This window comes from Coregonus lavaretus, assembly GCF_964263955.1.
Source record: "Coregonus lavaretus genome assembly, chromosome: 11".
NCBI classification, from domain to species: Eukaryota; Metazoa; Chordata; class Actinopteri; order Salmoniformes; family Salmonidae; genus Coregonus; species Coregonus lavaretus.
The window spans coordinates 27,341,362-27,356,643 of NC_139998.1; the positions used below are offsets into that span (position 1 = coordinate 27,341,362).

The window sequence follows — 15,282 nt, forward strand, 5'->3', positions numbered from 1 at the left end:
TGCTGTTCACTTGCGCTATATAAGATGGAAGGGAGTTCCATGCACTCATGGCTCTGTATAATACTGTATGTTTCCTTGAATTTGTTCTGGACCTGGGGACTGTGAAAAAAACCCTGGTGGCATGTTTCAAGTTTCAAGTTTTAATGTCACATGCACAAGTACAGTGAAATGCCTTTCTTGCAAACTCAAAACCCAACAATGCAATAGCTAATAACAGTGTATTACTAGAAAAAAAAATAAACACGAGAAATAAGAATAAGAAATATGAAATACACAATAAAGTAAGTAAGTAAGTAAGCATACTATATACAGAAAATATTTAAAAAGTAAGTTCCAATACCATATTTACATGTACAGGGATACTGGAGCGATGGAGATAGATATGTATAGAGGTAAGGTGACTAGGCAACAGGATGTAAGATAAACAGAGTAGCAGCAGCTTGTATGTGAGTGGGTGTGTGGGTGTGTAGAGTCAGTATAAATGTATGTGCATATTATGTGCGAGTGAGCAAATGATGGAGTGAATGTTTGTGTGTGTGTTGGAGTGGCAGTGTGTGTGAGTGTGTAGGGCCTTGTGAGTGTGCATAGAGACAATGCAAATACTGAAATAAAAGGTAAATAAAGATGCAAGGTAACCTCGGTCCGTGTAGCTATTTTGTTAGCTATTTTTCAGTCGTATTGCTTGGGGATAGAAGCTGTTCAAGAGCCTGTTGGTGTCAGACTTGATGCACTGGTACCTCTTGCCGTGCGGCAGCAGAGAAAATAGTCTATGGCTTGGGTGGTTGGGGTTCTTGACGATTTTCCAGGCCTTCTTTTCACACCACCTGATATAGAGGTCCTGGTGAGGTAAGTGTGTGTGTCAGTGCAGTGTGTAAGTTGACTATGCAAACTATTTTGAATTTTTGGGTTTTTCCAACAAATTAATGTTTGTTATAAAAACAAGAAGTGACGCAGTCTGTCTTTCCTCAACTCTTAGCCAAGAGAGACTGGCATGCATAGTATTAATATTATCCCTCTGATTACAATGAAGAGCAAGACGTGCCGCTCTGTTCTGAACCAGCTGCAGCTTAACTAGGTCTTTCTTTGCAGCACTTGACCATATGACTGGACAATAATCAAGATAAGATAAAACTAGAGCCTGCAGGACTTGCTTTGTGGAGTGTGGTGTCAAAAAGCAGAGCATCTCAGCTTGAACATTTAAGTAACGCCCCCACCAAGCCACGCCCCCAATATAATTTCCCAGTGTGCCTTGCCTTTTCGAGTGAATTGTAGAGTTACCACCCATGACTGTATTTGTTAGTGACAAAGACATGGTTGTTGAGTTGCAGTTGAAATTGCTAATCAGTGTGCCGATGCCTATATCACTTATCAGACGCACGTGATCAATGATATCTGAAGCTTGTTTTGTTGAACAACCGTCTGATTGGTTTGGTAGAAGACTGAAAGGCTACGCTGCGTACGTGCTACGGAGTGTGGGACGTCGTCTATAATCATTTGGCCATGCTTAATTATTTTGACCAGCAGGTGCCACTAGTGTACACTGTGTTGATCAAAGCCATGAGTAATGAACATATTTTCAACACAATTGGCTGGAAATCCTCAATGCTTCAGGAAGCTTCGTTTCCCCATCACTAGTGATGTGTAATTCCTATTGGAATCCAGCCAGAATTAGGATATCCAACAGTTGAAATTTTTATTCACCCCAACCTGCATCCATAATGACTGCCAGTGTTAGAAACAATGTGAGGATACTACCTAAGCCATTTAAACTGGAACAACCATTTCAGTAAAAGGTGCAAAAGAATATAACTAAATTAATGGATTAGTTTAGAAAAATGTATGTTTTTATCTTTGTGTAGCATACGATTAATCAATCAATCACTCAATGTACATGCAAAAACACAGATATTATAAACAATTTGCTGGGTAAAAAGTTAATTTGTTATCAAAACTTTTAAAAATGTAGTTGAAGTGACTTCTCATTTAGTTTTGAGTCAGTATCACAAACATTTTAAGTAATAATGACTTTTCATTTACTTTGAGTTCAACTCACTAGAAGTATTTTTTTAGTTAAAAATGCCTTCTGGTTGACAGTGTACTTCTGGACTAAAAGCATGACTAATAGATCATCTACATTACAGTAAAAGCAGTCCAGGAGTAGGCTTATTCTGGGTTTACATCATACCTGATCACATAACCGTCAATGGGAGAGTCAGAGGGCATGGTCCAAGACAGAAGGATCCCATTGGAGCCCACCCTCTCTCCCTCTAGATTGGTTGGAGGAGATTTTGGGGCTGGAGGAGGAGGAGGAGGAGGAGGAGGAGGAGTAGAAGAAGAAGACAAAAAATAAAAAGAACTGTTAAGGACATATTCACCAAAATCTCCTGAAAATCTATTAGATATGTCATCATAAAGCATCCAATCCATACATAAAAGTCCTTAACAAGTAAGTCCATTCAACAAATTGGGAGGATGGTGAGAGATGTTGTGAAAGATAGGGGTGACCGGGGTTGTTGTCACACATTTTACTCTCCTGTGTATTTCTCAGCACCAGTATATCTTACAAGACTCTTTTCAATATTAAGATAAAGTCCAAGGTCTTGGGTTGAAATGGGGAACTCTTTAATCCTCATATCGTATTCCAACATGGAATTATAAACCCTTGAACACAACCAGCCCCATCATGTCACAATGTTTGCTAGTAGCTTATTCCTTTTGTAACAGGGAACGAAGCAATATACCATATACAGTGGGGGAAAAAAGTATTTAGTCAGCCACCAATTGTGCAAGTTCTCCCACTTAAAAAGATGAGAGAGGCCTGTAATTTCCATCATAGGTACACGTCAACTATGACAGACAAAATGAGGAAAAAAAATCCAGAAAATCACATTTTATCAATTTATTTGCAAATTATGGTGGAAAATAAGTATTTGGTCAATAACAAAAGTTTCTCAATACTTTGTTATATACCCTTTGTTGGCAATGACACAGGTCAAACGTTTTCTGTAAGTCTTCACAAGGTTTTCACACACTGTTGCTGGTATTTTGGCCCATTCCTCCATGCAGATCTCCTCTAGAGCAGTGATGTTTTGGGGCTGTCGCTGGGCAACACGGACTTTCAACTCCCTCCAAAGATTTTCTATGGGGTTGAGATCTGGAGACTGGCTAGGCCACTCCAGGACCTTGAAATGCTTCTTACGAAGCCACTCCTTCGTTGCCCGGGCAGTGTGTTTGGGATCATTGTCATGCTGAAAGACCCAGCCACGTTTCATCTTCAATGCCCTTGCTGATGGAAGGAGGTTTTCACTCAAAATCTCACGATACATGGCCTCATTCATTCTTTCCTTTACACGGATCAGTCGTCCTGGTCCCTTTGCAGAAAAACAGCCCCAAAGCATGATGTTTCCACCCCCATGCTTCACAGTAGGTATGGTGTTCTTTGGATGCAACTCAGCATTCTTTGTCCTCCAAACACGACGAGTTGAGTTTTTACCAAAAAGTTCTATTTTGGTTTCATCTGACCATATGACATTCTCCCAATCCTCTTCTGGATCATCCAAATGCACTCTAGCAAACTTCAGACGGGCCTGGACATGTACTGGCTTAAGCAGGGGGACACGTCTTTCACTGCAGGATTTGAGTCCCTGGCGGCGTAGTGTGTTACTGATGGTAGGCTTTGTTACTTTGGTCCCAGCTCTCTGCAGGTCATTCACTAGGTCCCCCCGTGTGGTTCTGGGATTTTTGCTCACCGTTCTTGTGATAATTTTGACCCCACGGGGTGAGATCTTGCGTGGAGCCCCAGATCGAGGGAGATTATCAGTGGTCTTGTATGTCTTCCATTTCCTAATAATTGCTCCCACAGTTGATTTCTTCAAACAAAGCTGCTTACCTATTGCAGATTCAGTCTTCCCAGCCTGGTGCAGGTCTGCAATTTTGTTTCTGATGTCCTTTGACAGCTCTTTGGTCTTGGCCATAGTGGAGTTTGGAGTGTGACTGTTTGAGGTTGTGGACAGGTGTCTTTTATACTGATAACAAGTTCAAACAGGTGCCATTAATACAGGTAACGAGTGGAGGACAGAGGAGCCTCTTAAAGAAGAAGTTACAGGTCTGTGAGAGCCAGAAATCTTGCTTGTTTGTAGGTGACCAAATACTTATTTTCCACCATAATTTGCAAATAAATTCATTAAAAATCCTACAATGTGATTTTCTGGAGAAAAAAAATCTCAATTTGCCTGTCATAGTTGACATATGATGAAAATTACAGGCCTCTCTCATCTTTTTAAGTGGGAGAACTTGCACAATTGGTGGCTGACTAAATACTTTTTTCCCCCACTGTAGCCTTTCATTGATCAAATTACATTCCTAACAAAATTCAGAATTTTATGCTGTGAGAATAACATATGACATTTTGAGTAAATGTGTGTGTGTGTATGTGTGTGTTTGCACACGCATGTGTGCGGATGTGGGTGTGTGAAAGAAAAAAGATAGGTTTGAAATATAGCTCACCCGTTCCTCTTTTCTACAAACATAATTGTTCATGGCTACTCACATAATTCAAACATTTACAAAGAAAATTCCAAGATTTTAAATTTTTACTTTCACCTATGAAAAACATACATTCAGTCACCTCAATTTTTTGTCATGCTGACATGAGTTGACCAGGTGGATGTGTTCTTTCAAAAAATGCACACATTTTAACCTTAAAAATATTACGCAGGTCCTTTTAGATTGGGAATAATTAGAACTATGACATCCAACCGATGAGACAACCAACCCCGGTCTCCCCTACTCTTGTTGCAGATACTGCAGATACTGTTGTTGTTTTGTTTGGTATTGGGTCAACCAACTGGGTGTGTGTGTGTGTGTGTGTGTGTGTGTGTATGTGACCAGCTTGCTCTATTCTGGTAAATAGACCCTCAGAGCTCTGACATTTACTACAGCATCATTCATCCTGCTTAGCATGGCTACAGTTACCCCGCACGCACGCACGCACGCACGCACGCACGCACGCACGCACGCACGCACGCACGCACGCACACACACACACACACACACACACACACACACACACACACACACACACACACACACACACACACAATAAAACATTATCAGCAGAGGGCAGCAGCAGAACAGACCCAACGATTCCTCAGAGCACTATCAGTTCGGCTGTCACACATTCAAGTGTTTGTGTATGTGTGTGTTTGTGTGTGTGTTTGTGTCTCACCGGTTTCGTTGGTGTTGATAATGCGGCTGACCGGAGGGCTGAGGTTGGAGGAGGATGCGGCGGTCACCATGACCGTAAACGCTGTTCGAGAACTCAGACTGGATACATCAGCCTGATGAGGGACCGCATGGTCAGAACATGACCACAGCAGAACTATGCGGTTGCAGATGTTTGTGTGTTTGTGTGTTTGTGTGTTTGTGTGTTTGTGTGTTTTTGTGTGTTTGTGTTTGTGTGTGTGTGTGTGTGTGTGTGTGTGTGTGTGTGTGTGTGTGTGTGTGTGTGTGGCAGTCTAACCTGTGTGTGTGTGTATCCCAGATAGAAGGTGATGATCAGGAGCCGAGTGAGGGCCATGATGCAGTTAGCCCAGTTAGCTGGTCAGAGGCAGCAGGTTAGAAAGGAAGAGGCCGTGTTAGCGTCCAGTGGTAGCCATTATCTAAAGATTCTAGATTAGAGGGCTTAGTTCAGAGTTGGTAGTTAGCGTGAAGTTTGCAGTTCTTCAGTCCAGTGTTGTCAGCAGGTTATAGCAGTTTAGATCTTAGAGCATAAGTCCATGCCGAAACAGTTAGAGCAGGTAAGTTACAGCAGCAGTACTAGTTGAGGGTAGCAACAGGTTGGCTACAGCAGTAGTAGTTATAGTCCAGCTATGGTAGTAACCCAGTGGTCAGCCGGTTAGGGTCAGAGAGAGGCAGGGCAGTGTGTCCACCATAACTCCATGCAGTCTCTCTCTCTCTCTCTCTCTCTCTCTCTCAGGAGAGCAGCTTCACTGAATAAATTATTCAAGGTTGAGCTCAGGAGGTCTACCTAATAAATAATGAGCTCTATTACTCAACCTGTGTGTGTGTGTTAGGTTACATTGGGGGTTATCTGACACCTGGCTGCTGAGCAGGGTCAGGAAGGGGTGGGGTCTGGTGGAGGTATGTGCTAGTATGTTTGTGTGTGTCTCCATAACTCACTTGTGTTGATGTTAACAGAAGCAGGTTAACTTCTCATCTCCACTGCTACTGTGTAATGTTGTGGAAAATAACCACTATACTTTATTACAAATAAGGTCTTACAGAGTTTTTGTTGCATCAAGAAATGACTTTATTAAAATTTCAACAAAGCCGATACCAGTCTGCAGAGTGGCACACATCCTTATGGTCTCCCTCCAGCTTATATAGTCCTCTTCAGTTTTCCCGCTCTTTTATTGCTCCACACCCACTTTCTTTGTCCCTGAGGACGGCTGAACTATTACTCCAACCAATCACTCGCTCCCCTGTCTTGCACACACACTCATGTTTAGTTTAAACATGACAAGGCCCTAAATTACACAAACCTCACCCCCTCATGCTGTAATCAATCAAGAAGATACCAAGGAGAGAAAGGTCTAGCCCAAACTCTATTCAACCCTGGTGCCGCTCCCTTGACTGTGTTTGAAGAGAGAGACAAAAGGCCACAAGCTAGTTTCAGTCTCTCATCAGATAAGACAGACATGGATTTAAGTAAGAGCAAGCAATCTGACCCTAGGGCAGATTTCCTCTCTACTCCCCCACGCAGTGAAATTAAATGACCCAATACAATTGCTGGCCCAGTAACAAACAATTCTAACTTTATGCTCTTGATTAACCCAGTTCTACCTCATAGTCTATTAAAATCTACAGTTCATTAATAATAATTCACCACAGTAATGGCTTCCTTGTGTTTGTGTGTGTGTGTGTGGTAGACAGAGACAGTTCCTTGGATGAGCAACAGGCTGACAAGGTACTGGTCCACACACCCATCTGACTGCTCCCAACGCAGAGAGAAGTTCTGAGCAGACACACTCACCACACACACACCCCGCACACGGCCCGGTACTAAGGGAGAGAGAGAGAGAGATGGAGGTAGGGACAGAGAGAGATAGAAGTCTTATATACACATGTATAACTTATTGAGTGACCCATGGTTAAAATCAGGGAAGTTGTGGCTGAGTTGCGGTCATAGAGCGGTCATAGAGTAATATATACTGAACAAAAATATAAACGCAACACGTAAAGTGTTGGTCCCATGTTTCATGAGCTGAAATAAAAGATCCCAGAAATGTTTCATACACACAAAAAGCTTACTTCTCTAAAATGTTGTGCACACATTTGTTTACATCCCTGTTAGTGAGCATTTCTCCTTTGCCAAAATAATCCATCCACCTGGCAGGTGTGGCATATCAAGAAACTGATTAAACAGCATGATCATTACACATAATGTTAATTTCTCTACCATAAGCCATTGTTTTAGAGAATTTGGCAGTACGTCCAACCGGCCTCACAACCGCAGACCACATGTAACCACGCCAGCCCCGGACCTCCACATCCGGCTTCTTCACCTGCGGGATCATCTGAGACCAGCCACCTGGACAGCTGATGAAACTGAGGAGTATTTCTGTCTGTAATAAAGCCCTTTTGTGGGGAAAAACTCATTCTGACTGGCTGGGCCTGGCTTTCCGGTCGGTGGGCCTGGCTGCCAAGTGGGTGCGCCCCTGCCCAGTCATGTGAAATTCATAGATTAGGGCCTAAAGAATTGATTTAAATTGACTGATTTCTTTATATGAACTGTAACTCAGTAAAATCTTTGAAATTGTTGCATGTTGCGTTTATATTTTTGTTCAGTAATAGTTGTGTTGCACTCAGGTACCTGTGGTTACGGTCAGGGAGGCTGCTGTCCCTGCCTCTCCTCGTCTGATGCGCTCCACGCTCATGTTGTAGCTACAGCCGTGCCTCAACCCGGTTACCATAGCAACCAGCGTCTCCCTCGAGACCACTAGCATGTGTGAATGCAAGCCATTTCCCACAGCTTCCCTGTGGAAGTCAAACTGGCCAATGACAGTGTCCCACCTCACCATGGCACAGGAAGAGTTAACATGGAGGAGAGCGAGGGAACACACACCAGCCGGGCCTGCAGCACACACACACACGCACACATTAGTATAACGTCTCATCTGCCTCATCTCACACTCAGCTCTGTCTCAGTCTCTGACTCTCCACATAGCTGAGGGTCAAAGGTTACTACTAGGAACTCTGATATGGCCCTGATATGGCTAGCCACATTTAGAGCCACAGAGGTTGATTTGTGTGTTTGTGTTTGTTTGTGTGTCTTACGTGTGGAGAACTGTTTAATGACAGGCTGGCTGGTGTCTGATCCCAGCAGGCTAAGGATGGTGATGTCATAATCTGATCGTGGGGTCAAACCTCCGACCTGGAGACTGTTGCTATGGACCACCATCTCACAACATGACTACTTGTCCCCTGACGGACACAACAGCAGCTAAGAAGAACACACACACACAATCGGACAAAACATTAGGGGACAAAATCAAATGTTGGAGTTTGTTGGTGTTTGTTGGACAAAGTTTTGTTTGGGCAGTGACAAACCCCAAATGAACGACACAGAGAGAACAGCATTTCTGTTTTATCTGGACAGAATAAAGCAGTAAGTCTGTGTCTGTGTCTGTGTGTACATGCGTGCGTGCGTGTATAGTGCTTGGTCATTCTCCCTGGCGGTGGCTGTGGGGAGGGGGGGGGGGGTCATACATCTTTAAAGGGCCGGTAACCAGAGACAATCTGCGCTGACAACAGTCACTAGGCAACCACCAGGTGAGTGTGTTCTCTGGAGTGTTTCTTGACCCCCCTGTCCTGCTTCATCTTACGAAGAACTCATTCTCTGTGTGTTAGTGTGTGAGAGAGAGTGTTGACTGTGTGTTTGTGCATTTGTGTGTGCATGTGTGTATGTAAAGGGCTTATTATGAATGGGTATACTGAGACAGTTGTTGCTAACGATTTGCCATTGCTAATGATTTGTCAGGGGATGGAAAATTACAAATTATGGAGAAAATAGGAAAGGAAAGGAAAGGAAAGGAAAGGAGAGGAGAAGAAAATAGGAGAGAGGGAGAGAGGAGAGAGGAGAGAGAGTAAGGGAGAGGATAGGACTGTGTCCTACCTTGTACCTCTTCATGCCCCCTGCGGTGGCTCCCCAGCTCACAAACACTGATGAGGTCACATCCTCTTCCACCAGCAGCACTTCCTGTGGGGCTCCTGGGACTAGAGAGAAACACCAATCAGAACATCTGTTGTCATATCAGTCAATCAACATTCCCCTCGCCGCTCTCAACCAGTCTTAATAAATCGTACTGGGTTCGTTGTATGTGGGTAATAAGTAGTGTGTGTGATGTGTTGTGGAGGTATGTAGAGCACGGCGCTTGTAACGCTAAGGTAGTGGGTTCGATCCCCGGGACCACCCATACACAAAAAAAAATGTATGCACGCATGACTGTAAGTCACTTTGGTTAAAAGCGTCTGCTAAATGGCATATTATTATTATTATCATATTATTACTGGGAGCTAACATACACACACGCACACACATGCACATGCACACGCACACACACACACACACACACACATACACACACACACACACACACACACACACACACACAGATTAAGCAAAGCCAGGGAGACAGGTGTGTTTGTGTGTGTGTGTTTGTGTGTACCTGTAGTGACGTTGAGTGTGACGGGGGGCTGTCTATGAAGGACTCATTCTCCGTCGTCAGAAAGAAGTGGTACAGGCTGCTTGGTAGCAACCCAAAGAATACTGCCCTCGGAACACACACCTTCTGTACATATTAACATATTATATAGATATGCGACCACGTGTGTGTATGTGGTCGAGTATCTATATAATGTGTGTGCATCTCACATGAGATGACACTGCAGAGATGGATAGTTGCCGTCTTACAGGCTCCTGACCAATTCTGTTCTTTTGTGTGTGTGTTTTTTACGCTGATCTTAATTTTTTGGGTACTTCCGCCATCATTTCCTATGACCGAAAACAGCTTCTGGACATCAGAACAGCGATCACTAACCTCGATTTGGATGAAGACATCTTCTTCAACGAGTCAGCAGGTGTGGATGTACTGCTCATCCCAGACCAGGCCCTAATCTCCGGGACTCCAAAGAGGAAGAGACGGCGCAAGAGAGAAAAATTAGCGGTCTCCCTGATGAGACTACGACGGTGAGTAAATAAACCGCCTCCACCCTCCGTTCTATTGGCGAAACGTATAATAACTAGAGAACAAACTGGAAGAGCTCCGTTCAAGACTATCCTATCAACGGGACCTGAAGAACTGTAATATCCTATGTTTCTCGGCGTCGTGGCTAAACAAGGACATGGACTGAACAAAAATAGAAACGCAACATGCATCGATTTAAAAGATTTTACTGAGTTACAGTTCAAATAAGAACATCTGTCAATTTAAATAAATAAATTAGGCCCGAATCTATGGATTTCACATGACTGGGAATACAGATATGCATCTGTTGGTCAAAGATACCTCAAAAAAATTATAGGGGCATGGAAAACACCAGAAAACCAGTCAGTATCTGGTGTGACCTCCATTTGCCTCATGCAGTGCAACATATCTCCTTCGCATAGAGTTGATCAGGCTGTTGATTGTGGCCTGTGGAATGTTGTCTGACTCCTCTTCAATGGCTGTGCGAAGTTGCTGGATATTGGCGGGAACTGGAACACGCTGTTGTACACGTCGATCCAGAGCATCCCAAACATGCTCAATTGGTGACATGTCTGGTGAGTATGCAGGCCATTGAAGAACTGGGACATTTTCAGCTTCCAGGAATTGTGTACAGATCCTTGCGACATGGGGCCGTACATTATCATGCTGAAACATGAGGTGATGGCAACGGATGAATAGCACAACAATGGGCCTCAGGATCTCGTCACAGTGCATTCAAATTGCCATCGGTAAAATGCAATTGTGTTCATTGTTCGTTGTCCATAGCTTATGCCTGCCCATACCATAACCCCACCGCCACCATGGGGCACTCTATTCACAACATTGACACCAGCAAACCGCTCGCCCACACAACTCCATACATGTGGTCTGCAGTTGTGAGGCCGGTTGGACGTTCTGCCAAATTCTCTAAAACGACATTGGAGGTAGAGAAATGAACATGAATTTATCTGGCAACAGCTCTGGTGGACATTCCTGAGGTCAGCATGCCAATTGCACGCTCCCTCAAAACTTGAGACATCTGTGGCATTGTGCTGTGTTAAAAAACTGCACATTTTAGAGTGGCCTTTTTCTGTCCCCAGCACAAGGTGCACCTGTGTAATGATCATGATGTTTAATCAGCTTCTTGATATGCCACACATGTCAGGTGGATGTATTATCTTGGCAAAGGAGAAATGCTCACTAACAGGGACGTAAACTAATTTGTACACAAGATTGGAGAGAAATAAGCTTTTTGTGCATATGGAACATTTCTGGGATCTTTTATTTCAGCTCATGAAACACGGGACCAACACATGAAATGTTGCGTTTATATTTTTGTTCAGTATTAGCTGTTTTTTCTATGCATCATCAAGACCGAACGGCAGCTACGGGTAAGGTTAAGCGAAGAGGTGTGTGTCTCTTTGTTAACAACAGCTGGTGAGCGATCTCTAATGTTAAGGAACTCTCAAGGTTTTGCTCACCTGAGCTAGAGTACCTAATGATAAACTTCAGACCATACTATTTACCAATAGAGTTTTCATCTATATTTTTTGTAGCTGTCTATTTACCACCACAAACCGATGCTGGCAGTAAGACCGCAGTCAACGAGCTGTATAGGGCCATAAGCAAACAACTAATTGTACACCCAGAGGCAGCACTCCTAGTGGCCGGTGATTTTAATGCAGGGAAACTGTCTTACCTCATTTTTATGTTACAGCATGTCACCTGTGCAACTATAGGCGAAAAAACTCTAGATGAACTCTAGAAACTCCACACACAGAAACGCATAAAAAACTCTCACTCGCCCTCCATTTGGCAAATCTGACCATAACTCTATCCTCCTGATTCCTGCTTAAAAGCAAAAACTCAAACAGGAAGTACCAGTGACGCGATCAATACAGAAGTGGTCAGATTAAGTGGATGCTAAGCTACAGGACCGTTTCGCTAGCACAGACTGGAATATGTTCCGGGATTCATCCGATAACATTGAGGAGTTTACCACATCAGTCACCGGCTTCATTAATAAGTGCATCAACGATGTCATTCCCACAGTGACCGTACTTATATTTCCCAACCAGAAGCCATGGTTAACAGGCAACATCACACTGAGCTAAAGGCTAGAGCTGCCGCTTTCAAGGAGCAGGACACTAATCCGGACGCTTATAAGAAATCCTGCTATGAACTCCGACGAGCCATCAAACAGTCAAAACGTCCATACAGGACTAAGATCGAATCCTCTGATGCTCGCTGGATGTGGCAGGGTTTGAAAACAATCGTAGATTACAAAGGGAAACCCAGCTGCGAGCTACCCAGTGACGCGAGCCTACCAGACAAGCTAAATTCCTTCTATGATTGCTTTGAGGCAAGCAACACTGAACCATGCATAAGAGCACCAGCTGTTCCGGACGACTGTGTGATCTCACTCTCCGTAGCCAATGTGAATAATACTTTTAAACAGGTTAACATTCACAAGGCCGGAGGGCCAGACAGATTACCAGGACACGTATTCAGAGACACGTATTCATTCTCTAATACCTACATGTTTCAAGCAGACCACCATAGTCCCTGTGCCCAGGAACGCCAAGGTAACCCGTCTAAATGACTATCGCCCTGTAGCACTCACATCTGTAGCCATGAAATGCTTTGAAAAACTGGTCCTGGCTCACATCAACACCATTATCCTAGACACCCTGGACCCACTCCAATTTGCATACCGCCCCAACGGATCCACAGATGACGCCCTCTACCACCTGGACAAGAGGAACACCTATGTAAGACTATAGCTCAGCGTTGACTATAGCTCAGCGTTCAACACCATAGTGACAGGCCGCCCCAAGGTGGTGAGGGTCGGCAACAACACATCCGCTACGCTGACCTTCAAAACGGGGGTGCGTGCTTAAGTCCCTCCTGTACTCTCTGGTCACTCACGACTGTGCTGATGACACAACGGTGGTTGGCCTGATCACCGACGACGATGAGACAGCTTATAGGGAGCAGGTCAGTGACCTGGAAATTATCATGGTCCACTCCACACACACCAACACAGTCGTGAAGAATGCACAACAACACCTCTATCCCCTCAGGAGGCTGAAAAGATTCGACATGGGCCCTCAGATCCTCAAAAAGTTATACAGCTGCACCATTGAGAGCACCTTGACTGACTGCATCACTGCTTGGTATGGCAACTGATTGGCATCTGACTGCAGGGCGCTACAGAGGGTAGAACATACGGCCCAGTATATCACTGGGGCCGAGCTCCCTGCTATCCAGGACCTCTATACTAGGCTGTGTCAGAGGAAGGCCCTAAAAATTGTCAAAGATTCCAGCCACGCAAGTCATAAACTGTTTTCTCTGCTATCGCACAGCAAGCAGTACAGATGCACCAAGTCTGGAACCAACAGGACCCTGATCAGCTTCTACACCAAGCCACAAGACTGCTAAATTGTTAGTTAAATAGTTAACCAATAGCTACCCGGACTATCTGCATTGACCCTTTTTGCGTTAACTCTTTTGACTCATCACATACGTTGCTGCTACTCTTTATTATCTATCCTGTTGCATAGTCACTTTACCTATATGTACATTTTTACCTCAATTACCTTGTACCCCTGCACATCGACTCGGTCCTGGTACCCTGTGTAGCAGATTTTCCCCCAACATCGGATACTCTCTAGCGGTTGGAGGACTAAATCACCTCGAGCTCAACATTTAAATGGACTGGAAAATAACGGTACGTTATAGACACCCTTCTAGCTAGCTGACCACCATTTTTCATTGCAATTTATGTAGGTTAAGTTAGGTTTTGAGAGTTTTCAAAAAAGTTATATATATACACATTTTGTGGGACACGCTGTATATTGTAAAATTCGACTGCGCGACAGACCACACAATTTATTATCCAACTTTTTACCTCTGAAATATAGCTGACGGATGTTCTAATGTTGCTAGCTTAGTTGCTAAATGTTGATAGAACTGCTAAGTAAGCAAAAAGGAAATAAATTGTAAGCGTTAGATAATAAATATAATAAAAACAGCTGAATGTTGTCAAGCTTTACCGTATCAAAATTGGAGTCATCTGATGGGGGCGTTTTGCACAATCTGCAAAAATGTATTTTGAACTTTGAACCATAAACTTTTTGACACCTATCACTGTTGGCTATGTTTAATCTTACAACAGCTACATAGAGGCAATATTTACTCAAATGTTACAATGTATGCATCAATATTAAACTAATTGGGACACTAATTTTAATTACAGATAATATCAAACAAAAAACATGAGTACACTTTTAGTTATTGTGAATGCCTTAGCTTTGAAATGTAAATGTTTATACATATTCAGATAGAGTTATCGTTCTAAAATGTGTATAGTATGCCAAGTTATTTAGCTACATGTATTTACCACCACAGCATGGAGAAAGTCAAGAGGAAGCATTGGAGTGAGGTGGACATGTTCCATGCCATGGAGGACTGCGGGGCAGGGATGGGTATCCGCCAGGCTGCCAAGGTTAGGCATCTTTTGTTTTTAGGAGATTACCACGTGTATGTGAATTTTATCTGCTAGTAACAGTTTTATTTTCTTATCTACCAAGGTGCATGGTGTACCTCGGCAGACCCTGGCGGACAGGCTGAGCAGCCGGGTGACCCATGGTTGTTGCAGTGGACCACCCACATTGCTTGCACCAGAGGATGAAAATTATCTGGTGCAGTACTGTATCTACTGCGCCAGCCATCGGTTCCCCTTCACCAGACAGAGGCTGATGAAATACGCCGACAAAATACGCAGGTTTTTGGTGTTCTATGTGTTTATGTATGTAGAATGCTGGACTGACTGTTCTCAATGTGTGTGATGTAAATGTGGATGTGTATGGTGATGCCAAAACAAACATTTTCATCCTGGATGGACAATTATATATTCTATTCTATTGTATGTTTCGGCACCCAGGGGATACAATCCCACCACTGGGGAAGAGGTGGTGGGAAATGTTCAGGAGGAGGCACAAGAACCTGAGCATGAGGAGGTCGGACACCCTGG

The 15,282-nt window shown here is 43.7% G+C and overlaps 1 protein-coding gene across 1 annotated transcript in view; it reads right to left on the bottom strand.

Annotated features, from left to right (window-relative positions):
* LOC311137284 (phosphatidylinositol phosphatase PTPRQ-like) overlaps positions 1 to 7,937 on the bottom strand; it is a gene marked incomplete at both ends in the record, with an annotated part of 40,194 nt that extends 32,257 nt beyond the window's left edge. Inside the window, 4 exons of the mRNA XM_084171707.1 lie at positions 2,186 to 2,294; positions 5,228 to 5,339; positions 6,890 to 7,062; positions 7,874 to 7,937. Of these exons, the coding sequence (XP_084027833.1) occupies positions 2,186 to 2,294; positions 5,228 to 5,339; positions 6,890 to 7,062; positions 7,874 to 7,937 (458 nt within the window). The remainder of the gene's footprint in view (positions 1 to 2,185; positions 2,295 to 5,227; positions 5,340 to 6,889; positions 7,063 to 7,873) is intronic.
* Positions 7,938 to 15,282: the final 7,345 nt, after the last annotated feature.